Source organism: Spea bombifrons, chromosome 4 (assembly GCF_027358695.1).
Source record: "Spea bombifrons isolate aSpeBom1 chromosome 4, aSpeBom1.2.pri, whole genome shotgun sequence".
NCBI classification, from domain to species: domain Eukaryota; kingdom Metazoa; phylum Chordata; class Amphibia; order Anura; family Pelobatidae; genus Spea; species Spea bombifrons.
The window spans coordinates 1210598-1236904 of NC_071090.1; the positions used below are offsets into that span (position 1 = coordinate 1210598).

The following is a 26307-nucleotide window of genomic DNA, read 5'->3' on the forward strand; positions in this document are numbered from 1 at the left end:
TGACTGGTGCAGGACTCAACAAACAGGACGGCAGGCTTCTAGTGTTTGTTGCGCAATAACTGCAAACAGTCCCTTTATATATCCTGCTGGGACGGCGTTAATATACATAACACGCCGTGTCTGGTATTACATTCAGCTCATCGTACCCGTCAGATAATATGAGGAGGAAAAAGGACTTTGGAAGTTTTTGCCATTTGCACATGTTCCCGGCACCTTGTTTAATCAGCTAATGTATGCGATGCTCTGCGGCCGCAGGCGGATCACACACCTCATTAATTTGCTCCTTGCTGTCCTTGGCCTGGCCGTCACCCATCTCCTCGCTCTCGTAACTGTTGCTCTTTTCAACCCAAAGTTCAGATTTCTCGACCGTCAGCCGTAATTGGTCCAGATCGGCTTTGATTTGCTTGTAATTGTCCACGTCCTGATTTGACACCAGCAGCTGGACCTGCGCGTGTGGCGTTACAGTCAGGTTTATGTCTTTAATACAAAATTCTAAAATCTGACTAAATGTGTAAAAAAATGCAATCAGAAGGACCGTGCGACAGGGAGGCGGCAGCGGGGAACGTCTAGACTCATCTGCCCCAACCCATCTCCTGATACCTCCAACACATAGCAGATACCCTTCAAACCGTCTCATACCCCTCAACCCATGACCGATACCCCTCAAACCATGTCTCATACCCCTCAACCCATGACCTAATACGCCAATCCATCTCCTACCTCCAACCCATGACCTGATACCTCAAACCATCTCCTGAGGTCCCTCAACTGTGTCCTGATACCCCTAAACCAGGAGGCCTTTGTGGTGGGCCAGCCCTGTGCACTGCCTACAACCTCTAACCACAGCAGCACAGCTTCTGCCTCCTACAGAGGTCTCGGTACAGATGTTTAAAGAGTCTCCATTTGGGGAGCGACAGGTTAATGACATCCCTGACCTGTTTGAAGGCCTGAAGAACCTCAGCTCTTTGACTGAAATGCTTGAAGAGGAGATGAAGGGCGCCTGACAGCAGCGGGGGGTAGTCGTGCATGATCAGGTGGATCAGAACCCGCAGGAAGGTCCGGCCGCCCTCGTCGTCCAGTTCCACCGGGTTCTTCTCTTTGCTGGCGAAAATAAATTAACAAAAATAAACACCGAAACCGAAAAAAATTTACAACCCAAAGCCGTAGTTATAATATTTATAATAAAATACAAACTCTGGACAGTTCAGCCCGATTTCCCTATTGATCCAGAAGAAACTAAAAAGTTGAATTAAAGACGTTACCAAATGACCTTTTAAATTCCTCAATTTAAAAGAATCAGCCAGAAACGTCTATGATTCATCAACCCGCCCAGCCCATTGGCCAACACTTCGGTGAATCTCAAACATTCCCTGTAAAAAAAGAAGTTTTTCTGAAGGTAAGTGGAGGGCTTCCATACCATCTTAGGTACTTGCCCCAACCAAGATGGTGGAGCTTTACTCCAGGTTCTGCTTTAATTTAATCTGGACCCCCAATGATGAATTTAGTTACATGGTAATGCTATCCCATCTCGGGCATTTTTTTTGATAATTTCTGATTTTTTCACCCAACGCACCTTCCAGCAAACATGGTCTCGGCCCGCGCTGCAATTTCATCGATATCAGGAACAATGGCTGCATGAAAAGGTATATAAAATGAGCAATCATGAAGTAAATGTGAAATATAAATATATTAAATGAACAAATAATATAAAAATATGATATATATATAAAATTAACAATTAGGAAATAAATATGAAAGAAAGTTAAGAAATATAATATATATATATGATATATAAAATGAACAATTTGGAAACAAATATAAAAAAATATAAATAATTAACAATTAAAATCTGAAATATAAAGTTAAGAAATATAAAATAAATCTGAAATATATATAAACTGAGCAATTGTGAAATTCATATAAAATATCTATAAAATGAACAATAAAATAAATATGAAATATAAAATGAACAATTATGAAATAAATATTAAACGTATATATTAAATGTACAAATATAAAATTAATATGAAATGTATACTAAATGAACAAATTCTAAATATATATTAAATGAAAAAATATAAAATAAATATTAAATGAGCAAAATACACCGTTATTATATACTTTTTCATTTCATTACTTTGTTTGGGTTGGGGTGACTGTAATTGGAAGAGCGGGTATTAAGTACCTGGTAGGGTTGGGGTGTCAGGGGGCGACACTGTGGAGGTCTCGACGCTGGCTCCGTTGTCTCCGAATTCTTTCTTGTAAATGGACAGCAGGTAGGATATTCTGTAATCCAACCGCACGCTCAGTATGAACTGGAAGAAGAGGAGTACGTTAGCTGGAAAATGGGTCATCATCGCGCAGCGCTTTATGTGGAGCTTTCCCCAGGCAGAGGCAGGGGGCGTGTCTTAAGGAGACAAAATGGCTGCCACCGTGTGATAATATTTTACATCAAAAAAAATATTAAGAATATCAAATGCGTAAAAAATATTAAATAGCGGCCACAGTATTTTGGATAGAGTATTCTGGGACCGGTATCCAGTCTTTCCCCAAAAACACCCCCAACCTGCACATTAATCACGGATCAATCACGTTTTGTCTACCTGCAAAATCTCAATGATCTTCAGTTTGGTGTCCATCACGGTGATATCTTCACTGTCAGAGGGGCTGGATTGTTTGCTGGAGTGAAGACCCTGCTGAACTTCTGGGACCACCATGGGAAGGACAGACCCCCTACTAAGGACCATCTGGGTCATCATCTCTCCCACCCCGTGGATGGTCCTCATCACATTATTGCCTAGAATTGAGAAAAGAAATACCTCCTTTCAGTATTCGAGACGTTCCACATCCTCCACAGGAGTAGTGAGAGTTGTACACATAGTGCTGTATACAGTCAGTCGGGGACAAAAACCTGGTTTTATCTCATTTTCCCCAACCCCCTTTTTATCTGCAGATCTGGAGCCGCCGTCGCTGTCAGTCATGTGATATTTTGGGTGACTTCCCCGGCTCAAACACCGCACTGAGCTGATACTTTATGGCGATGCTAATGATGTCCGTTCCTCCATAGACTTTCATTAAGTCCAGCTGGGTGATTTAGACCGAGTAATTCTATTGCTCCCCACAGGCCGTATGATAAGGAGTCGGGGGGTTTATTAGATCGGGGGTCAGATAACAGAGCGAGAATCATACAAACGGCTGATATGCAGCTGCCTGAAAACTTTATATTATGGGGGCAAAAACTACAACTGGGGTTAAAAAGAAACCAGCAGAATATTTTTGAAAATGTATTTTTAATCTGAAACGATTAACAAAAAATTGGTAGGAGATCCGCTTTAAGAATAAAAAAAGAATGTTTCTACCGTCTTTGACTTGGTGAGGATCTGGGTTGAGCGGCCCTTGTTCAGATATTCACTTTTAACGCAATTGAGCTGTCGTTTCTGCAATAATTTGACCGTTTTGAGTGTCTCTAGAGAGCTCCAGTAAGTTTCTCTGCCTTTTAGCTGCGAGGCACAGGGTGTCAGACAGCGGCGCAGGTTAATGAGCGTCTGCCGCGGCCCCCGTCTCCGGGCAGCCATTGTCTCGGCCGTCATTAACGCCCTCGGAGCGAGCGCTGTAACTTTATCCGGAATATGAAACACTGCGGTGAATGAGAGCCGACAGCTTCCCGAGTACCCGACTCGTTTCATGCGCGCCAGCCTCTTAATTAAAGACCCGTTACAGCTGTCACTTTAGGGGATTTAACGTTCGGATTCATTTTATTTCATTATTTTAGTTTTTTAAGGGAGGAAGCGTTTTGGAGTTAAAGATCTCTTTACTTTATTAATTTTTTCCGCTTTTAAACTATTGGAAAATAAAAATGCTGATGATATTCAGTTCTGGGAAGTTTTTTTTATTAGAAGTTTACTTTTTTTATTGGAGAGGAAGTAAAAGAAACGTCTTCTCCGGAAGTAGATCCATTCAGCGGTTATTGTCAGAAGCAGACTTCTTATCATTAATTACAGGGAGGGAGAATTTAGCAATAATATATTCATTTCACCGAAAAGAAACCTCGGACCTGCCGGCAGAACGGCCCCCGCCGGCCCCCCGTTTTTGCTGCTTTAACGAGTATTTTCTCACCTCCGTCCTGAAATTTGCTGAGTCTCTCCAGGTAGGAGGACATGGGGCTCTGGACGATATCCAGAATGGCCAGCAAGGTCCTGGTGAGGCGGAGGAGTTCGCTGAAACTGTAGAAGCCGAAATAAATGAGATTTCTGGCCAGATAAACAACCTGCGGAAAAACAGCAATTCTAAACAAATGCAGAAAAATAATCAGCACCGCGCACGCCCCGGAATCAGCACCCCGCACGCCCCGGAGTCAGCACCCCGCACGCCCCGGAGTCAGCACCCCGCACGCCCCGGAATCAGCACCGCGCACGCCCCGGAGTCAGCACCCCGCACGCCCCGGAGTCAGCACCCCGCACGCCCCGGAGTCAGCACCCCGCACGCCCCGGAATCAGCACCCCGCACGCCCCGGAGTCAGCACCCCGCACGCCCCGGAATCAGCACCGCGCACGCCCCGGAGTCAGCACCCCGCACGCCCCGGAGTCAGCACCCCGCACGCCCCGGAGTCAGCACCCCGCACCCCCCGGAGTCAGCACCCCGCACGCCCCGGAGTCAGCACCCCGCACGCCCCGGAGTCAGCCCCCTGCAGTAGGCCATCCCAGGAGACGCCGGACTCACCTCGAACGTCAGCTTGTTCTTCTCTTTATCCCCAAACGGGAACGGCTGGTTTACGACTTCTTTCAGATATTCCTCAACGAACTCCATGGTCAGCGCGAACTTCCTCTTCATTTCATCTCTGGAGGAGTCGGTGAAAGAATCATAACTAGAAAGAGAAGAGTAAAGTGAGTCCGGAACACGAGCCCCGCGTGATGCCCAGAACCGGTACTAGCTCGTCACGCTCTATAATACACAGAACCGGTACTACCCCGCCACGCTCTATAATACCCAGAGCCGGTACTAGCTCGCCACGCTCTATAATACCCAGAACCGGTACTAGCTCGCCACACTCTATAATACCCAGAGCCGGTACTAGCTCGCCTCGCTCTATAATACCCAGAGCCGGTACTACCTCGCCACGCTCTATAATACCCAGAACCGGTACTACCTCGCCACACTCTATAATACCCAGAGCCGGTACTAGCTCGCCTCGCTCTATAATACCCAGAGCCGGTACTACCTCGCCCCGCTCTATAATACCCAGAACCGGTACTACCTCGCCACGCTCTATAATACCCAGAGCCGGTACTACCTCGCCACGCTCTATAATACCCAGAGCCGGTACTACCTCGCCACGCTCTATAATACCCAGAGCCGGTACTACCTCGCCACGCTCTATAATACCCAGAGCCGGTACTACCTCGCCACGCTCTATAATACCCAGAGCCGGTACTAGCTCGCCACGCTCTATAATACCCAGAGCCGGTACTAGCTCGCCCCGCTCTATAATACCCAGAGCCGGTACTACCTCGCCACGCTCTATAATACCCAGAGCCGGTACTAGCTCGCCACGCTCTATAATACCCAGAGCCGGTACTAGCTCGCCACGCTCTATAATACCCAGAGCCGGTACTAACTCACCACGCTCTATAATACCCAGAACCGGTACTACCTCGCCACGCTCTATAATACCCAGAGCCGGTACTAGCTCGCCTCGCTCTATAATACCCAGAGCCGGTACTAGCTCGCCACGCTCTATAATACCCAGAGCCGGTACTAGCTCGCCACGCTCTATAATACCCAGAGCCGGTACTATCTCGCCACGCTCTATAATACCCAGAGCCGGTACTACCTCGTCACGCTCTATAATACCCAGAACCGGTACTAGCTCGCCACGCTCTATAATACCCAGAGCCGGTACTACCTCGCCACGCTCTATAATACCCAGAGCCGGTACTAGCTCGCCCCACTCTATAATACCCAGAGCCGGTACTAGCTCGCCACCCTCTATAATACCCAGAGCCGGTACTAGCTCGCCCCGCTCTATAATACCCAGAGCCGGTACTAGCTCGCCCCGCTCTACAATACCCAGAGCCGGTACTAGCTCGCCACGCTCTATAATACCCAGAGCCGGTACTAGCTCGCCACGCTCTATAATACCCAGAGCCGGTACTAACTCACCACGCTCTATAATACCCAGAACCGGTACTACCTCGCCACGCTCTATAATACCCAGAGCCGGTACTAGCTCGCCTCGCTCTATAATACCCAGAGCCGGTACTAACTCACCACGCTCTATAATACCCAGAACCGGTACTACCTCGCCACGCTCTATAATACCCAGAGCCGGTACTAGCTCGCCACGCTCTATAATACCCAGAGCCGGTACTAGCTCGCCACGCTCTATAATACCCAGAGCCGGTACTATCTCGCCACGCTCTATAATACCCAGAGCCGGTACTACCTCGTCACGCTCTATAATACCCAGAACCGGTACTAGCTCGCCCCACTCTATAATACCCAGAACCGGTACTAGCTCGCCACGCTCTATAATACCCAGAGCCGGTACTAGCTCGCCCCGCTCTATAATACCCAGAACCGGTACTAGCTCGCCACACTCTATAATACCCAGAGCCGGTACTAGCTCGCCACGCTCTATAATACCCAGAACCGGTACAAACTTTGACTAAAATATCAATATTACCACCAGGGGGCAGCACCGGAAAGGGTCGGGTGGGGATTTCGGGGGAATACCCCTAACACCGCGCGACTCACTCATGGATGCTGATCCGCGTGGGAATCTCGGTCCACAGCCTGGCGTATTTCACGGGAACGACGGACTCCTGCGGGTCGCGGTCCACGTGAATGTGCAGCATGAGCCGGCAGAAGGAGGCGCGCAGGTCGTACGGGAGGCTCTCGTCCGACATGCAGCGCAGGATCAGGTCGACCGACAGCTGGGTGGAGATCTGGTCGATGGCGAGATACTGGCGGTCCAGGCACATCCGGGCGAAGAGATTCAACTGATACCTTCAATGAGCCGACGGGACAAAAAGGGTTAATCCCCCAAACACAAGACGAGGACCCTCTGGCACCCCAATAGTTAAAACTGGATTTTAAGAAGGATGCAGTAGATTGCACTAAAAACCCGTTATAACTTTCTATATTTCTAACGTCTTTTATAATAAATATTCGAAATCTTTCATTCTTTACATTTCTTTTTTTTTCCGCGCAGAATGAAACGCGCAACAAAGACCTTCTCTGCTGGAAGTAGCGGCTTGGTAACTTCCACTTACAGGGCGATGCCGGTGAGCGCCGGTAACTTTGTTTCCGGAATATTTTTGGTGTTTATGAAAACGTAGAGAATTTGAATGAAAATTGCGCACCTGTAGTAAGTGAGGACCTCGAGGTCGGCTTTGGTTCCCTCCTTGGCTTCCTGCGCCAGGTGGCGGATGGCCTTCCCGTGCGGCTCTTTGTTGCTGTCGATCCAGTAGAGCCAGACCTCCTCCTCGTCCACGTCTTCGGGAAGCACGTGGCAGTCCAGTATGTTATCCATCTGCATGGAAACAAGCCTGCAAGTGAGAGCGTCGGTGAGTGGGACTCCCAGCACTCTCAGCCGGCGGGGGGGTTGGTGCCACAGCTGCCACCTACTTGGTCTGGATGAGGATGTCGGCGTTTCCCGGGCTCAGCATGAATTTGCAGATGAGCTCCTGAGTCACGGGGATGGCCGTCGTGTTGGACACGCACAGATCGGACAGATAGTCCAGAAACCTGACAATAAAGGCGGGGGGGTGAAAACGGAGGCATTGGGGGGTCCCGAAAAATATAGAATATTTTAACCGATATCCCAGATTCCGGACATAATATATATACATGTATGCAGCTATAAGGATGCTGTGTGATATACCTGTGTGCAAGCAGATAGAATGCTGTGTGACATACCTGTGTGCATGCAGCTGTTAGCATGCTGTGTGACATACCTGTGTGCATGCAGCTATAAGGATGCTGTGTGATATACCTGTGTGCATGCAGCTGTAAGCATGCTGTGTGACACACCTGTGTGCATGCAGTAATGTGCGCACCCCCCCCCGCGGGGCGACTGACCTGGGCTCGCGGTTTCTTTTCAGTAAGTTGACGAAGGTCTCGATCTCCTTGGCCGTGATGTGCTTCTCCAGCAGCTTGCGGTTGTTGTGCAGCAGCGCCGTGATGGTGTCCTCGGCCAGAATGTCGTATCCGATCTGCGACTGCATGACGCAGAAGTGCTTGGCGATGTACTCCTGCGGAGGGAAGTGACAGCGCTGAGATAAAGCTTCCCCGGATACCCCAGCGGGGTCCGAGCGCCTCCCGCGGGTCACACGGGTCTCGGCTAACCCTTCGGGGCGCCAGAAGAAAGGCGGCCATTGTTCCCGGGAGAGAGCCGGTGAGCATGTGACCCAACGGGGCCAATTTAAGCACAAAAAGCGTCTTTTACCAGCAGCCTTAATCTGATTCTGGAGGAAAAACCTTTTCTGAGCAAAAATAATTTCAAAGTTTGGGAAAAAAAAAATATTTTATGTTTAATAGAAAAAGAACGCAAATTTACAGAAGAGACGCCAACACGGAGGGCGAAAAAGTTCTCGGCTCCTTCCAGGTTGGGGGCCACGGATTTGGGGGCCACGGGGAGGCCTCTCTTACCCCGCTGTGCGGTGCGTTGGTTTACATAGCTGCCAACTGACCTGGTTTTTCCTGTAGTCCTGCTGAGAGTGCCGTAGGACCCGGTAGCAGAGCCTCAGGATGTATTTGTAAGGAGCGTATCTCTGGTCCCCGAGGTCTTCGAGGCGCAGCATGGACCCCTCGCCTGCCTTGTCTTTAAACGGAGCTTTAAGGATTCCGAAGATCTGAGAAAAAGGATAAGAGGATAAAAAGGAACTTTTGGGCAAAGTGATGATTATGCCTGAAATGTCCCCAATTACTAACGGATCTTACTGGAATCCCACCTGATCGCAGCCCGTAAATGATTGCCGCTGTTACCAAAACCCGCCTTGGTGAATTTACGCGTTTTAGGTTTTAGTTCCGAGCCGTCGGGGATGGAAGCGCCCTCGCTCTCAGCTCACCTGCGCCAGAATGTTCTGCTCCCGCATTAATTTTTGCCTTTCGCGGTTGGGTTTGGTGACCACGACCTCCAGCACCTCCTGCCCGTTATTGGTGACGCCGGCCACGAAAAAAATCAGATCCTCCAGCAGCTTAGTCACAAACCTGGACATAAAAACTGAGGGTCTCAACGTGTCCGGCTTGGGGGGGAGAGAGAAGAGACGGGGAGAGAGAGAGAGACGGGGGAGAGAAGAGAGAGACGGGGAGAGGAGAGAGACGGGGAGAGAAGAGAGAGACGGGGAGAGAGAGACGGGGAGAGGAGAGAGAGACGGGGAGAGAAGAGAGAGACGGGGAGAGAAGAGAGAGGCAGGGAGAGGAGAGATGGAAGAGAGATACATTGAAATACATAAAGGGGTTTAACAAAGGACGGGAGGGAATTTATTTCAAAGGAGGAGAAAAGTTACAACAAGAGACCCGAATCTAACACTAGAGGGTCAGAGACTTTTACTTTACTGAGAGGGTGGTAGATAAGTGGAACAGCCTCCCAGCAGAAGTGGTAGAGGGTAATACAGTGAGGGTATTACACATGCATGGGATAGACATACGGCTCCTGAATCTAAGACGAGACCAACGACTGATTAAGGTTTGAGTCGTTACAGCAGGAGAAACGGGCGAGTAGACGGGGGCCGGATGGGGCCGATCTGCCGGTGGGTTCTACATCAAATTTGTCCAAAAATAAAAACAAACAAAAAAGATAAATAATACAAACCGCCTCTCGTTTTGGGTGATGGTTCCGTATTCCAGTTTTTTCACCGTTGCGGCCAGGACTTTGTTGGCGTCGTTGGCGAAATCCAGGTCTCGGACCTCGGAGAGGGGGACGGAGATGATGGCGAAAGCCTCCTTGTCTTCTTTCGTTTGGCACGTCCCGATCTGGGGAGAGATTCGCCGGTCTTGGGGTTAGTTTTAGGGAACACAATCCTGCCCGGCTGCTGCAGAACCTCTTGGGAGGCAGGTAGCCCACGCCGGCCACGAGGATTTCACATACGAGCCACGTTGAGGCCCTCACCTTTAGCATGACCGGCCTCTCCTCTTCCGTGTCTATGGGGATGCTGGTGCTGGTCACCCACGTGTTGGTGCACAGATGGCGCAGGCGGACGTACGAGTTCCTACGGTGAAAACATGTCTGTTTAAAGCTGCGGTTCCACTGCTCTGCTAAATGTGGCCCTTTGTAACTAAGTGCAGCACTAGAAACGCCGCTCCCCGTCCCGCAGAACGCCCCAAATCAAAAGGATTCTTCATTCATCATTTTTCTGAGAAAACCCCATTGTCATGTGACTCAAAAGTGACCACCGAATCATGGAATATTGAAGAAAGTAAAGCCGCGCTACAGCTTGTGTCGGCGCTCCGTTACCTGGGCACCAGGCAGTCCGCTCTCTGCAGGGTGGTGGCGTCCAGTTCGAAGAGCGAAGCGATGTCGTTGCCGTGGGGCACGGATACCAGCGTGAACATTATCCGCTCCCCGCTCTGCCACTTCTTCTTGGGGGCAGGAAGCTCTCCTTCTCTCTGAATCGGGAAAAACAGGTCAGGTTTAGGGTGATTCGGGGCGACTGGTCGGCGGATGAGGCCACAACGTGACATTTCAGATACAATGCGAGGCAAACGATACGGCCAGCGGGACTCTGCCCAGCGGGCGCCACATTTACCCTGCGAGGGGGCAGAGAATACAGATACCCGAGAACTAACTTCATTTATTAAATTTCAGTCGTTGGACTCATCTTAGATTTTATCCCATGCGTGTTTAACTCTGCTGGGAGGATGCGCCATTTATCTACCACCCTCTCAGTAAAGTAAATCTTCCTTCCATCTCAGTCTCTGACTCTCTAGTGTTGGATTCCGCTCTCTTGTAATTTTTCTCCTCCTTTGAAATAAATTCCCTCCCGTCCTTTATTAACCCCCTTTATGTATTTGAATGTCTCCCTCCCATCCCCTCTCTTCTCTCCCCCGTTTCTCTCCCCCCCCTCTCTCTTATCTCTCCTTGTCTCTCACTCCCCGTCTCTTTCTCCCATTCCCCCGTTTCTGTCCCATGCCCTCTTTTTCTTATCTCCACCCTTTCCCTCCCATCCCCTCTCTCTCTCTCCCCGTCTTTCTCTCCCACCCCTCTCTCTCCTCTCCCCCTCCCTCTCTCCCATCCCCATCTCCCATCCTTTCTCTATCTCTCCCCGCCTCTCTCCCACCCCCTCTCTATCTCTCCCCGTCTCTCTCTCCCCATCCCCTCTCTTTCTTCTCTCCCCCATTTCTCTCCCATCTCCTCTCTCTCTTCTCTCCCCCCGGACATATTGGGATCCCTCAGTCTGTCCTGATGGTTGTTATTCTGCGCCCCGTTTTAGTCGCCTCCTCTGGACTCTCTAATAATTATTTTATCATCATTAGATGACATCACGGATTCCTTACACTACAGAGAAAGTGACGCGTTACACGCACAGAGCGGGATCCCCGCTGATAACCGAGCAGCGATTTTTGGGGTAATTAGAGGAATTAGTGGGATTTGGCGGCTTTCCTGCGAGGCTGCGGCAGCGACTTTCTGCGGGGGCGTCGGGAAGCCGCCTGCTTCATAACACCTTCCCCGGTGAGTGAGTCACGGCCATTTTTAGCAGAGACATCACGCTGCATCTCCATGCGCAGCCAACGCCGCCCGCCAAGACACGGCGGATGGGCTTCCCGAGATCATTCACGCAGCGACTGCAGAATTACAAATTGGCAGCATCTGGAATGCGCGCGCATGGAGTTCCCCCGGCGACTTAACCCCTGACGCTCCTCGGCCCCACCACGCAGCGCTGGCCGTCTGGGGGGGCTCCGAGATACACAGGCAGGGCTTTAACTCTTTAGTGTCCATTCTCCGGGCAAGTGTGCTTTATCAGCTAAACAGCAGGCACAAAGCGAGGGGGGGCTTAGTAATCGGAAACACTATTTAAATACCCCCACGGCGTCTTTTTAAAACTTTAAAGCTTTACGAGCCGGGTCGAGGCTTTTCTGGTCTCTGCCCCCGATCCGTATTATAAATTCTGAGATGGCTCTTGGTTTAAATCTCTTCCCTGGTGGCCGCGCATGCTGGGCTCATTTCCACATCTTTCTGCGAATCCATCACATAGATACAAACAAAAGCAGCCTGGCTGTGAAGGGTTAAATTGGGTGCCAAAACATAGATTGAGTGCCTCACATGCTATAGAGGGGCAGAGGGGATTCAGGGGGTGGCAAGGAGGGTAATTGCCCCTGAGGCTGCTCTGATTTAAGCATTTGGGGTTATTGTCTGAAGTGTTTTTTTGCGTTCCAAAATTATCCACCAGCATAACAGGGGCTTAAGGCAGCACTTACATTCTGACTGGATCCTTACTGTGTTCCTTCTATTGGTTTTCTATGCATTTCCTTTCTGTTGATGTGTTTTAGACAGGACTGACCCATTGCGTGCCATGAAGAGGAACATTCCACGAAAATGTGGAGGTGATTTTAACCTTCTCTTTGCCATGGCTTGATTAGTGAAATGTGTGCTACATACCCCTGGCACTTCAAGAGTTAAAAGACAATGCAACATCCTGGAATTTCATATTAATGGAGAAAACCAAAATTACCTAATTACTGAGATATACAGATAAATATGCCACTAAGACTCCTCCCCTGAATAACAGAGCTTGGAATTCCACCCCTAAGAAACAGTATAGCTTCATGGATAGTGACTCCACCCCCGAGGAGCGGCAGCATATCTCTGCAGCCCTGGTGCGACCAATCACTACACAGGAGAGTCAGGGTGTAATGTTACAGGTGAAGTTCTGCCCTCAGTCAATACAGTAGGTGGATAGAAGGATCCCAGATCTACAGTGCTGGGGAAACAACACAGGGGCCAGTGATTTATACACAATGAGAAAATGAGCCGTTTTACTATTAAATAATCGAATTCCCAGGAACAGGATGATCAGTCCGACTCACCGTGGGTTTGCATTCATTAACATCCCGATAGTCTGGGTTGATCTGAAACAAAAACAGTCAATTTTACTTCTCCCTTTTAACCATTAACCCCCCAAAACTCACAAATTATGGTGCAACCTGATGAAGTTAGGTTTAAGATCCTTGTCCGTCTGCGTACAGGAGACACAAATTCTCTGCGCGCCGATGAGCAACGCACGCAAAATATCATTTAATTCATTAAATTCTTTTTTATTTTTACAATTTTTCTCAAAGAATGTCTCAAAAACACTAATTCCATATTATAAGTCACCTGAGAGAGAGAGAGAGAGAGAGAATAGATGGGTATGAGAGAGATGAGAGGGGTATACGAGAGAGAGACAGAGGGAAGGGGTATAAGTGAGAGAGGGAATGGGGGAGAGAGAGGGAGGGATAGAGAGAGAGAGAGAGAGAGAGAGGGAAGGGGTATAAGTGAGAGAGAGAGAGAGGGAAGGGGTATAAGTGAGAGAGGGAATGGGGGAGAGAGAGGGAGGGATAGAGAGAGGGAAGGGGTGTAAGTGAGAGAGGGAATGGGGGAGAGAGGGGGAAGGGGTATAAGTGAGAGAGGGAATGGGGGAGAGAGAGGGAGGGATAGAGAGAGGGAAGGGGTATAAGTGAGAGAGGGAATGGGGGAGAGAGAGGGAGGATAGAGAGAGGGAAGGGGTATAAGTGAGAGAGGGAATGGGGGAGAGAGAGGGAGGATAGAGAGAGAGGGAAGGGGTATAAGTGAGAGAGGGAATGGGGGAGAGAGGGGGAGGGATAGAGAGAGGGAGGGATAGAGAGAGGGAATGGAGGAGAGAGAGGGAAGGGGTATAAGTGAGAGAGGGAGGGATAGAGAGAGGGAAGGGGTATAAGTGAGAGAGGGAGGGATAGAGAGAGGGAGGGATAGAGAGAGGGAAGGGGTATAAGTGAGAGAGAGAGAGAGAGAGAGGGAAGGGGTATAAGTGAGAGAGGGAATGGGGGAGAGAGAGGGAGGGATAGAGAGAGGGAAGGGGTGTAAGTGAGAGAGGGAATGGGGGAGAGAGAGGGAAGGGGTATAAGTGAGAGAGGGAATGGGGGAGAGAGAGGGAGGGATAGAGAGAGGGAAGGGGTATAAGTGAGAGAGGGAATGGGGGAGAGAGAGGGAGGATAGAGAGAGGGAAGGGGTATAAGTGAGAGAGGGAATGGGGGAGAGAGAGGGAGGATAGAGAGAGAGGGAAGGGGTATAAGTGAGAGAGGGAATGGGGGAGAGAGGGGGAGGGATAGAGAGAGGGAGGGATAGAGAGAGGGAATGGAGGAGAGAGAGGGAAGGGGTATAAGTGAGAGAGGGAGGGATAGAGAGAGGGAAGGGGTGTAAGTGAGAGAGGGAATGGGGGAGAGAGAGGGAGGGATAGAGAGAGGGAAGGGGTATAAGTGAGAGAGGGAGGGATAGAGAGAGGGAAGGGGTATAAGTGAGAGAGGGAGGGATAGAGAGAGGGAAGGGGTGTAAGAGAGACGGAGAGAACTTTCTGCTGAGATGATGAACGGCCTCAAACTTCTGGAACAGAAGCAAACAGCGCCCCCAATCTGCCGTGGCGGGGAGGTGTACTGCACCCCGAGTTCTATGAGCTTCCAAAGCACAATTCCAGAAACTTTGGAAACAACTCAGAAGCAGCGAGACGCGGTGACCACGTTTTAATCCCGTTGAGGAGGGTCTCCTGCCCCCCCCTGACATCCACCTGCAGACCACAAAAATCCACAGAAATTCCCCAAAAACAATATAAAGCGAAACATTCGCTATCAGCCCGCGGATGCATTAACATTAACCATGACTGGAACCATGACTGTTCCTGCGTGGGCTCCTTGCCAGCGGGCCACTTCCACTAAGTGAGTGTCAGCGTGGCTGCTGTCTCCGGGGCTGCGGCTGTGAATGGGGGGCCGATAACATCACAATGAGAAACGAGACTCATTGTGTAACTTATCTCGACAACCGCACAATGGGGAGGCGAGTGTGAAATCCAGCGCCTTTCCTTCCTGCCTGCAGCCGCCGTCACACGGAAACTCACGCGACCATCACGCGATCATCACGCGATCATCACGCAATCATCACGCAATCATCACGCGATCATCACGCAATCAAAGCCCAGAAATAATAAGCCCCCACACGGCTCAAACTCCAGGAACACAAATGGTTAATCGCCGCCAGTATACGGCAGACGGCACACAAAACCCGGAATGATTGCCCGCGGTAAATGAACGAGAATCAAAATGTTGTTTCAAAGAGACGATGTCGGTTTTACTTTACTGCGCGGTGAAACGTTTGCATCCCCTTACGACCCCGCAAGTGACCCCAGGGGCCAAAGGGCATGAAGGTTCTTACAGAGGTAGAATAAGGACAGCGTTCAGAAGGGGCCGAGACCTCCATGGGATGCCGTACCAGACTATGTGAAGGCTACCAGAGGTTTAACCCTTTCAGTACCGGGGGGATTCACGGTTACAGAACGCCAGGCGGGACGAGCTGCCTTCACAATGGAGACGGCGAGCTCGGGACGCGCTCATCGTTCCGTTACGGACATTAATCTGCGCGAGTGGAACGTTCCCCCGAACCCGGCAGGGATTCATTCTGCGCAGGATGTCTGGCTGGATTCATGGGAGTTTGCTGCCCCCTAGTGGGTCTGCCTGAGAACGCCTTCAGAATAAACACCTCACTCGCTAGTAGAAGCTCCGCTCGCTCAGGAGACCAACATTATTATATAGCGCCTTCATACTCCGCAGCGGTGTACAGTCGCATAATAAGTGGCGCGTCACACAACAATTTGGACAGAAACAAGGAGGACCCGGCCCAAAGAGCTTACAATCTAGAGAGTCTTCATAGTCTCACTTCCCTCGAAAGAAGGTACATTTTATTCCTTCCCTTTATGACCAAAAGCCAGCAAAAAGGGGTCCCCCCCAGACGTCAACAAAATGTCAGCACCCTCCCTGGGGAGCCGGCTCTGCTGCGGCAGTATCAGTGTGTTCAAACATCGTACATCCGCGGATAGAGCTCCTTCTGAATAAAGAATCAATTTTCAGGTCAAAAAGTAAAAATAATAATAAGCATTCACGGAAAAATATAAAAAAAAGTGCTAAATGAAGAAAAACAGCTCAGTTACTAAAAAGTAACTCTCATCCACGAGCCAAAAAAAGAGAAATAGGTCCGGAGCGGAACCGACGCAAGGTTATCAGAACCCCGCATTCTAATAAAAGGAGCTGGAAAGATACAAAGTTACAGAGAAACGAAAACACAGAAACCGCATCAACCAATTCATTTAAAGGGACAATTAAACCTCTTCCAGCTTACGAGCCAATCAGAAACCAGCGCCGTGACGCCAACCGTTACCGGCCTGACATAACACTAAACCCCCTCCAGGGGGCAGCACCGCTTCCTAACAGCCAATTAACTCCCGAGACTCGCTACGTAAACGTTCTGTTATACATTAGATTATGCAATTGTTCAAAAAACTTTCTCCTGCTGTAACGACTCAAACCTTAATCAGTCGTTGGTCTCGTCTTAGATTCAGGAGCCGTATGTCTATCCCATGCATGTTTAATACCCTCACTGTATTACCCTCTACCCCCTCTGCTGGGAGGCTGTTCCACTTATCTACCACATTCTCAGTAAAGTTATAAATTTATTGTTTTCTATAGGGCCCAATTCTAACCCCAACATGGTGGCAAAGCGAGGGTTAACGGGCAGCAGTTTCTGGATCCGATCACCGCAGATCCAGAACAAGGAAGCGTTTCTCTGTCCCTTTGACCTTGAAAAACAGGAAGGACACAGACTCCTGGCGCACACACCGGACGTGTAATTGTTCCGCTGCCGGTAACGGCGCGCTCCTTCTCTCCAGGGGATGCGGTCTGGAGAAGTTCCTTTAATTTCTTTGGTTGCCGGGGCGTTTCCGTCTGAGATTAAAACACGCGTTTCAGAGCAATCAGGAATATTTATTTTTTGCAAACCGGCCGTAGAAATAAAAACAGAAACGGCGGAGAAAATCCTCTGATAAGTAAATAAAAAGGTGGCCCAAAGTAAACGGGAGACAAAATGAAAGAGGGACTCGAGAGACGTTACAAGTTTAATAAAACATGACTTGGAGGGGTGATGGTGACGCTACGCGTCTGGTTGGGTCCCTAAGGGGTTAATCCAAACCTCATTAACATCAAAAGTGTTTCCCCAACAAAACTCAGTTTTTACCATAAACGTCAGATGTTGGGGGGTCCAAACCAGGGGGAGAAATAACCCCCCCTGTCCTTTATTAATCCCTTTCTGTATTTAAATGTCTCTCCCATCTCTCTCTCTTCCCTCCGCCATCTCTCTGTCATTCTCTCTCTACTGTCTCTCTCTCTCCCATCCCTTCTCTCTTCTCTCCAATCCCCTCTCTTCTCTTCCCTCCCCTCTCTCTCTTCTCTCCCGTCTCTTTCTCTCTCTCTCTGTCTTCTCTCCCCATCTCTTTCTCTCTCCCATCCACTCTCTCTCTCTCTCTCTCTCTCTCTCTCTCTTCTCTCCCCACCTCTTTCTCTCTCTCATCCCCTCTCTCTCTTCTCTCCCCCAACCCGAACCTATTGAGACCCCTCATTCTTTCCCGAGTCGTGTAAACGGTGCACGGAGGAGAGACTCGGTCGCCCGAAACTCCGCTGTTTTCATAACACATTGAGAATCTCCGCCAGGATCTGCTGCCAAATCAAACGCAACAAAAACAAAGCGCGTTGATTGTGTGCCGCGGGGGCACTCGGCGGGCCGCCAGCTCGGGCCGGTACTGAGCCAAGCGCATGCTGCATGCCCGGTGATGCCGAGAAGCACGGCAATGAATGTGTTAACGGCTCGGCCACACAATCCAACAGGCGGCGTTTCGGAAATGATATGCCTCCTTCCCGCCATTATATATCAGTATGAAGTATCACAGCAGGGAGCTGACGTTTAACAACATCTCTTTAACAGCGTTCAAAAACACTCTGCATCCACAACACTTTTTACCTAATGTTATTAGATGTACTTTACTGAGAGGGTAGTGGATATGTGGAACAGCCTCCCAGCAGAAGTAAAGAGGGTAATACAGTGAGGGTATTAAACATGCATGGGATAGACATACGGCTCCTGAATCTAAGACGAGACCAACGACTGATTAAGGTCCGAGTCCGTATCGTTAGAGAGTCCAACGGCTCCCGAGAGGTAACAGCCGGAGTCAGATGAGCGCGGATTCACTGGGCGGGGGGCAGATTCCCAACAGATCAAAAAGGAACCCGTCACTCGCACTCAGACTCCACTCACCTCAGCGGCCAAGTAATTTCCGGTGGCCAAGTGCTTGAACCGAAACAAGCTGTTCCACTGGCCGGCTCCCCCTCGGCACGGGTCGTGGTGAACAACCTGGGACGGAGCGACAAATCAACGTATCATTCCGCGTACACGTATATGCTGGCACGCAAAGGGTTAAATAAATAAAAAAGCCAGAATCGAGAACATTGCCAAAAAATAAAAAACTCTCCCCTTATATTTGTCCCTTTTCATTTTTTTATGGATGATATTTTTCTGGTTGATGATTTCTTGTGGTTTTTTCACCCATATTAAAGAAAATAAGAAAATATCCCGCATTCTGCGCAGTAAATAGCAGAGAAAACATGCATTAAAAGTCAAATGTTTGCCTCTTTAAAAAAAAAAATATATATCTATATAATTATATTCACAGGATGTCCCCCCGTATGATGGGGGATAATGGGGGATAATGGGGGAGATTTTTTTTTCATTTTTCAGTGATTTTTTTTATATTTTTAAGTCAATTTAAAAGCATCCAAAACAAGCCGGTCACCTCGATTTCCCAGAGGGCTTTGGAGCTGGTGGCCGACGTGGCGGACTGGCGCAGGGTGGTCCGCAGGAAGATGTGCTGCTTCTTCTCATACTCGTCACACGTCAGGAACTTCTCCTGCTCCGCGTGAAACAGCCGAACGACGTCCCCCTGCGACGGACAAACGTGACCGATAAAGGATGCGCACGCGGGCAAGTTTGGCAACAAAGAGGTTAAAACACAACACAAGAAACACAAGAAAGCAAATAATGACATTTTAGATGGTCAATTTTACCATTTCACTATTTTGTGCTCTGAAAATTCTACGAAAGGCAAACAGCAGCTTAAATCGGATCCCATCATCCCAGCCCAATTCTTTCATTTCTAGTATGAGATTAAAAGTACGTTTTTTTTACCCCAGTTGTAGTTTTTGCCCCATAATATATAGAGTTCTCGCTCTGTTATCTGACCCCAATCTACTAGACAAACACCCCCCAACTCCTTATCATACTGCCTGTGGGGAACAATAGAATGGCTCAGTTTTAATCACCCAGCCGGACTCTCTGACTAATGAAAGTCTATGGAGGGACGGACTTCATTAGCATCGCCATAAAGCATCAGCTCAGTGTGGGGTTTGAGCCGAGAAAGTCACAGCGCTGGGGGGTTGTTGCCCAATATTTCTTTCTATTTACGTTTAATAAATGCACACTCCTGATTTACTAAAAACTCCTAAAAAATCCCCAAACTCCGGATACCGGGCGGCGGATCTCTCACCCCTTTGAGGACGTCGTCCCTGTAATCGCTGTATTTCATGAAGAGCGCCACCTTCCAGCTGGTGTTGCAGTTGACGGCGTTCACCTGCGCGGGGGGGTGCGGAGCGTTATTATTAGTGGTTATTATATGTTATTATTGGGGGGTCCGGCTCCTCCGCGCTTCTCACCTCTTTGCAGCCAGGATTATCTAGAAGTTCGATGTTGCTGGCGTGGAGCGGCTGACCAGCATTAACCGGCATCAAGACCACCTTATCACCCACCACGACCTGCAACCAATACGGAAACAGAACATTATACGGCCCCCCTGAGCCCCTCCGTCAGTCTCAGCGGGGTAACTGGAGATATTCCCCCAAATTTAGCCCCAAACTCAACATGTCTTTACCCTAAAATACGCCAGACCCTCCATCGGGCCCTTTACCGTCACCGCCCCCCCAGCAGGACCTCACCGGCCCTAAATCTATCGTCACCCGGTAATCAGCCCAAGATGACCTGCGCCCAATTCTCACCCCAAATACCGTAAATGGATTAATATGTCTCCATGCTATAGGCTGCCCTCTTCGAGTACTTCCGCAAAAAGGGCGGAGCCACAGCACACCTCTCCCTTGTTGCTCCAATCCGAGGAGAGGGAGCGGAGGCTCCGGCCTTTTGCGGCAGTAAGTGGAAAATGGAGTTGATATGGAGAAGGGGGCGAAGACTGAAGAAGCGGGTCTGCAGGGAAGGAGACTGAAGCTGCCGGTGGAGAAGGTAGGGAGACATTGAGAGAGCGCGAGAGAGTGATAGAGAGTAAATGAGTGGGAGAGAGTTAGAATGAGTGTGAGTGGGAGTGCGAGAGCAACCAAAGCAAAAACAGTGGTTTTAATTTTTTTCTCCCCAATAAGCTGGTCTTTTTTTCTTTCATTGAGATCCTATGTCTGGGGGGTCCTTTGCCGATTGGTTTGCCCCCGCGGGACCCCCGGGATACGTACGTTATCCCCCTCGCTGCGCAGCTTCCAGAACGGCTGGATGTAGAACCAGGAGCCTTCGTTCCCCGCCGCGTCCAGCGACACCCGCATGGCGTTCTTCTCCAGCAGCGCCGGTAGCCGCTTGTTGACGGTGAGATATTTGTTGCTTTTAATGTGAAGTAACTGTTTGGAACGTAAAAAAAAAACGACTTTATTACAGAATAACCAGAAAAGCCTGAATTCTGAACGGATGAAGCAGGAGATACGGAGATCACACATTTGCATACGAGGCCGCGCAATGATGTCACAAACGGGGCGGGGCAGTCGTTTTTCCTAGCAGCTGGAAGCACAGATACCCTTTGATGCCCCTGAATTCCCCCGAAGCATGGCGGTGCGCCCCCCGGCCCCCTGCGCTCACCTGGATGACATTGCTGTATTTCACGATCTCTCCCAGCAGCTTTCGGTTTTCGGATTCGTTTTGTTTCTGTTCCAGCTCCGCGGCGTGCTGCGGAATAAAAATAATAAAAACACCCAATTCAGCCAGATTATACCCCAAAAAAACAAAACATCATCATCGGGGTAATATCATTGGGTTCTGGGGGTTTTTTATGACAGAGCCGGAGCCGTAAACAGCCAATCGCAGCACGATTTGTGAGTCCCCTTCCACAGACCGCACGCCTCTGGCTGACATACATGTGCACCGGCTCCGGGCCCCACGTACGGGACCCCTGGGGCATCCCCGCCGGCCGGTGCACTTCCATAATACAATAATCATGACTTGTCGGTTCCTGCTTTATTCTTTTTCTTCATGAAATCATCTCACCGGAATATGTCGAATAAACCTATCACGGCCGGATCTTACTGCACAACCTCAGCGTGTCTGAAAAGTTTTTATTAATGAGATTTTGATGCCCGGAGGGACCGGGGGGGGGGTCATCGATGTGCAGACGCAGCCGGGTGCCGCGCGCTGCGAGAAATTCATTCCGCTCGCCGTGTAACCTTTCGAGTGCCGCACCTCGCCGTCCGGGAATCTCTCTCTTCCCCGAGGTCAAGGAGGTGCTCGCAGGATTCTGAGAAAGCGAGTGCAGACTCAGCCACGGGGTGCGGCCGCGCAAGACTGAAATCGCAATAAAAACCTGCATCCGATTCACAATAGAAACCCAGAACCCGCCGGCAGATCGGCCCCATCCGGCCCCCATCTAGTCACCCGTTTCTCCTGCTGTAACGACTCAAACCTTAATCAGTCGTTGGTCTCTGCGACACGCTGAGGAGGCATCCGCCACGTCCGGTATCTACCCCGACACTCACCTATCTGCAGTTTCTTGCCCAGCATGCGCCTACATGCATTTCTTTTGTCCAGTGCATGCACCAACCTGAAATAATCTGCTGGGCATGCCCCTCGCTGGCCCTTTTTTGGGCCCCGCATGCCCCTCGCTGGCCCTTTTCCGCTCCGCATGTACCCTGCTGGCCCTTTTTTGGGCCCCGCATGCCCCTCGCTGGCCCTTTTTTGGGCCCCGCATGCACCCCGCTGGCCCTTTTCCGCCCCGCATGCACCTACCTGCAGCTTTTTGAGCAGTGCGGCCTCTGTGTTGTTCCCCTGCTTGGCCTGCTTGGCTTTCCAGAACTGCTTCTGCGCCGAGTATCTGTTCATGGGACACACCTTGAAGAGACAATCTGAAACGCAGAAAAGAATCCCATCACACGAGACGCCAGAGAGAGAGAGAGAGAGAGAGAGAGAGAGAGCGCCAGAGAGGGGATTTACTAACACGGCCCTCGCAGGAGTGTCGTCCCCCCCCCCCGTGGGGCAGTGTGCTGGCTGCTCAGGGGTGGGGCAAATCCCTCCATCACCATACCCCTCCCTTTCATGCATGTGTGAAATGCATTGACATGCCTGGGTTGGAAGCCCCACCCCCGAGCAGCCGGCACCGCCACACAGTCAGAAGAGTTTTCCCCAATCACTCCTCGCAGCGCCTCCCTGTAACAACTACGTCTGCTCTTTCATTAAACCAGAAATCCTGACGAGACGAGACCAGCGACTGATTAAGGTTTGGGTCTTTACAGCAGGAGAAACTGGCGACTAGACGGGGGCCGCTGGGGGCCGATCTGCCGTACAGCAGCATAGGGAGGTTTTTAATAACGTGTCGCTTTTAACCACGTCCTGAATGAACAGTTTTTAGGGGACGCTGCACCTGCGGAAAGCGCTGATTATATTTGAAGTTACTGTGTAACTGGCTGAGGGTCATGGGGTGGGGGGAGATTTCTCGGGGACGCCAGGTGTCGTTTCCCAGCATCCGTGGGGGGCAGTTTAATCACGCGGCGCGGGGATAGCGAGAATTTGCATTAGAAGAACATGCAGAGAATAAAAGGGAAGTAAACCATAAAACAAGACAAACAGACGCCGCTTCCGCCTGGTAATATAAGTAACGTATACAGCGTGTGCGTGTGTATATGGTGTATGTGTGTGTGTGTGGTGTATGTGTGTGTATGTGTGTGTGTGCGGTCTCTATGGTGTATGTGTGTATGTGCGGTGTATATGGTGTGTGTGTGTGTGTGTGGTGTATATGTGTGTGTATGTGTGTGCGTGTGCGGTGTATATGGTGTATGTGTGTGTATGTGTGTGTGTGTGTGTGGTGTATGTGTGTGTGAACGCACTGCCGGGGGCTGCATTACTCAGAATGAAAGAGGAACCTGGGGGCAGTTTAAACACGAGAGGGTCAGAGTCTGAGATGGAATGCAACGAAGTATTACTTTAGTGAGAGGGTGGTAGATAAGTGGAACAGCCTCCCGGCAGAAGTGGTAGAGGGTAATACAGTGAGGGGATTAAACATGCATAGGATAGACATACGGCTCCTGAATCTAAGACGAGACCAACGACTGATTAAGGTTTGACTCTTTACAGCAGGAGAAATGGGCGACTAGACGGGGGCCGGATGGGGCCGATCTGCCAGCAGGTTCTGGGGTTCTGTGGGCGAACCACTTCCCCTCTTGGAGGCCACAGAGATGCCGTTAAATTGTTACTTCTTCCTGTATGCTGAGTGCGCGTTAAAGCGGATCAGTCAACAAATTCCGTTTGTTCTCAATTTAATTGTTTCACAGAATATTTATTTGACACGTTAGGGGCCTCCATACTCTGCAGCGCTGTACAGCAGCATTTATTATTATTGATTTATATAGCGTCTGCATACTCTGCAGTGCTGTACAGCAGCATTTATTATTATTATTATTATTATTATTGATTTATATAGCCCCTGCATACTCTGCAGCGCTGTACAGCAGCATTTATTATTGATTTATATAGTGCCTGCATACTCTGCAGCGCTGTACAGCAGCATTTATTATTGATTTATATAGTGCCTGCATACTCTGCAGCGCTGTACAGCAGCATTTATTATTGATTTATATAGTGCCTGCATACTCTGCAGCGCTGTACAGCAGCATTTATTATTGATTTATATAGTGCCTGCATACTCTGCAGCGCTGTACAGCAGCATTTATTATTATTGATTTATATAGCACCTCTGCAGCGCTGTACAGTGGGATTTCTAATAAAACTGTGTTATTTTTTTCATTTTTATTTTATTTTATTTATTTAGCTGCATAATTTGGGTAAAATAGAAACAAGTAACTTGAACTTTAACATTTTTTCCTGGGAATTTGAATAATGTGATGTGTTTTCGTCAGTGATGTCAGTAAAGCGAAACGCGTCGTAAACAAACCGTCTCCGGGCATCAAAAGAAAGGAAAGCGCTGACCCTGTTTACCTGGGTTTACGGATGGATCCCGTGTAATGACAGCCGCACAATGACGGGATGCCTGAGGTTTATTTGACTGCAGAAAGGCGCTTGCGTAACGGGGCAATATTTCATTTTCAGGGAGGGGGCAGGGAAGGGATTTCCGAGCCCCCAGCAAGCCCCGCTGGTTGCTGTGTGCGCCGTTGCTGCCCCCGCGTGTGGTAACATGTAGAGACACGCCTGACGGTAATTACTTGCACCGGGGCTGCGAGGGGTTACCGGCCCGACTCACCGGCCCCGAATACCTGCATCACTTTCAGAATTAACCCTTTCTGAACCCGACGGCACCCGACGGGCAAAAGCCAAATTCTGGCCAGTTTGGGTAAATTCCCTTCCGGGACGGCGAGGCTGCAAAGTTTAAGCAGCCGCAAAATTCTGCAGGCATGCGATTTAACCAACGTTATCGGAATTACGTGAAGAGTTCACCAGCGAGCCGTCGCAACCCCGTCACTCACACAACACGGCGTCCAACGCACCCGCCGGGTCACCGACGACGTGTTTACGCTGCCGGGGAGGGGGGGGATACTTCCCGTAAAGTGATAAAAGAATGCGAAACATGCACTTTGTTTAAGCTGCGCTGTTTCCGTGGTAACGTTTGGGGTTCTGCTTTCATTCTTTCATTAATCTCGCAGGTGTCTGTCCTCGCCGTGTTTGTTGCGTTGTGTAACTATGACACACATACGTGTACGCGTGTGTTTCCACAATATGAAGCAGCTGCAGGCTGTAAGCAAGCGTTTCTCGGCAAAGTCAGGGTAACCCCCCCCCCTGAATCCTGACAGCAGATTTTGGGTCAAAATGTCCCTAAATTCTATTTGTTACTGTTCTGTCTGCTAAATAAACCAGTGTGATAAGTTTACTGGTCCCAATAATCAATATATTATATCACATGTATCCCATGGGAGCAGCCGTCTTAACGTAGTTATTCCTCCCCATTAAGTTATCGCTACCGTTGCTGACCGCGGCTGATGAATATATTATCCGAAAAGCTCTGGCTCCTCCCCTTTATACGTTGTGCCGTCAGATTTCAATGGAAATGCAGTTAAAGAGAAAAAAAATAGTTGTCTCATCCAATCACACCGCTGCACTGCCCAGTATGCAAATTCTAACCTAATGAATCAATTAATTTGCATATGGGGGTAATCGGAAAATATTGCAAGCCTTTGTTTCCGTGGCCCCAGAGACGGCAAAGGTTCGGGTTCTGCTCCCGCAACTCACCCCGAAACTTCTTCGGCGGGTTGGCCAGATCCCCGGCGTCCGGATGGACCACGCATCGGTCATCCACCAATCTGCAAGCAGAAAACACTTCGCGTTAATTAAAGAGCCGAAACCACAAAGGGTTAACGCATCACAAAGCGGGTCGGACTGGGCCTTTACGCAGGTTAACCCCTTAGGGACTGCAAGTAATAGGAATCATGAAACTATCTGATGTTAGTGCATTAACACGCCTCCCAACTGTCCGGTTCGCGCAGGACAGTCCCAATTTTGAGCTTTTTTTTTTTTTAAACGTATTTTTGATCCGAGGAATAAAGAAGCGACGTGAGATGCGCCCGTTTGTTGGACCCCGCCGGACGCGGTTTCCAGAGGTTGTGTTTGACAGGTCACTTTCTCGCGCTTGTGATTCGCTGAGTATACCGAAGGCCTCGTAATCTCACATGGGTTTGTTAATAGCTTTTTAAAGTAAACACCGTGAGGTTTATTTAGGAAGCCACATCAAAGGAGCCCCAGAAACGCGCCCTGCCCCGGGAGCAGATAATAACGCCTGCTGCGGAGAGCGCCCGTTAATGCATTTCATGCGACGTGTTCTGCATTCTCCACGGTCGCCGTGATACGCCGCAACCCTTTATAATCACATGACTCGCGGGTGCTTTAAACCCCGTCGCCGTGATACGCCGCGACCCCTTATAATCACATGACTCACGGGCACTTTAAATCCTGTCATACGCCGCGACCCCTTATAATCACATGACTCGCGGGCGCTGCTTTAAACG

The 26307-nt window shown here is 49.6% G+C and overlaps 2 protein-coding genes across 2 annotated transcripts in view; one reads left to right on the forward strand and one right to left on the reverse strand.

Moving 5' to 3' along the window:
* ETFRF1 (electron transfer flavoprotein regulatory factor 1) overlaps nucleotides 1–26307 on the forward strand; it is a 203325-nt gene that overhangs the window by 141092 nt on the left and 35926 nt on the right. The gene's annotated exons all lie outside the window — the stretch shown is intronic.
* Nucleotides 1–26307, reverse strand: part of ITPR2 (inositol 1,4,5-trisphosphate receptor type 2) — a 70888-nt gene that overhangs the window by 35716 nt on the left and 8865 nt on the right. Inside the window, exons 2-26 of the mRNA XM_053464419.1 lie at nucleotides 25535–25605; nucleotides 22088–22203; nucleotides 20948–21034; nucleotides 20554–20712; nucleotides 19756–19854; nucleotides 19590–19673; nucleotides 18840–18986; nucleotides 18305–18400; nucleotides 13027–13068; nucleotides 10457–10608; nucleotides 10112–10211; nucleotides 9815–9975; nucleotides 9069–9210; nucleotides 8691–8852; nucleotides 8080–8252; nucleotides 7627–7746; nucleotides 7362–7547; nucleotides 6754–7005; nucleotides 4720–4864; nucleotides 4117–4267; nucleotides 2604–2797; nucleotides 2186–2315; nucleotides 1574–1631; nucleotides 936–1101; nucleotides 269–445 (exon numbers count right to left, since the gene is read on the reverse strand). Of these exons, the coding sequence (XP_053320394.1) occupies nucleotides 269–445; nucleotides 936–1101; nucleotides 1574–1631; nucleotides 2186–2315; nucleotides 2604–2797; nucleotides 4117–4267; nucleotides 4720–4864; nucleotides 6754–7005; nucleotides 7362–7547; nucleotides 7627–7746; nucleotides 8080–8252; nucleotides 8691–8852; nucleotides 9069–9210; nucleotides 9815–9975; nucleotides 10112–10211; nucleotides 10457–10608; nucleotides 13027–13068; nucleotides 18305–18400; nucleotides 18840–18986; nucleotides 19590–19673; nucleotides 19756–19854; nucleotides 20554–20712; nucleotides 20948–21034; nucleotides 22088–22203; nucleotides 25535–25605 (3370 nt within the window). The remainder of the gene's footprint in view (nucleotides 1–268; nucleotides 446–935; nucleotides 1102–1573; nucleotides 1632–2185; nucleotides 2316–2603; nucleotides 2798–4116; nucleotides 4268–4719; nucleotides 4865–6753; nucleotides 7006–7361; nucleotides 7548–7626; nucleotides 7747–8079; nucleotides 8253–8690; nucleotides 8853–9068; nucleotides 9211–9814; nucleotides 9976–10111; nucleotides 10212–10456; nucleotides 10609–13026; nucleotides 13069–18304; nucleotides 18401–18839; nucleotides 18987–19589; nucleotides 19674–19755; nucleotides 19855–20553; nucleotides 20713–20947; nucleotides 21035–22087; nucleotides 22204–25534; nucleotides 25606–26307) is intronic.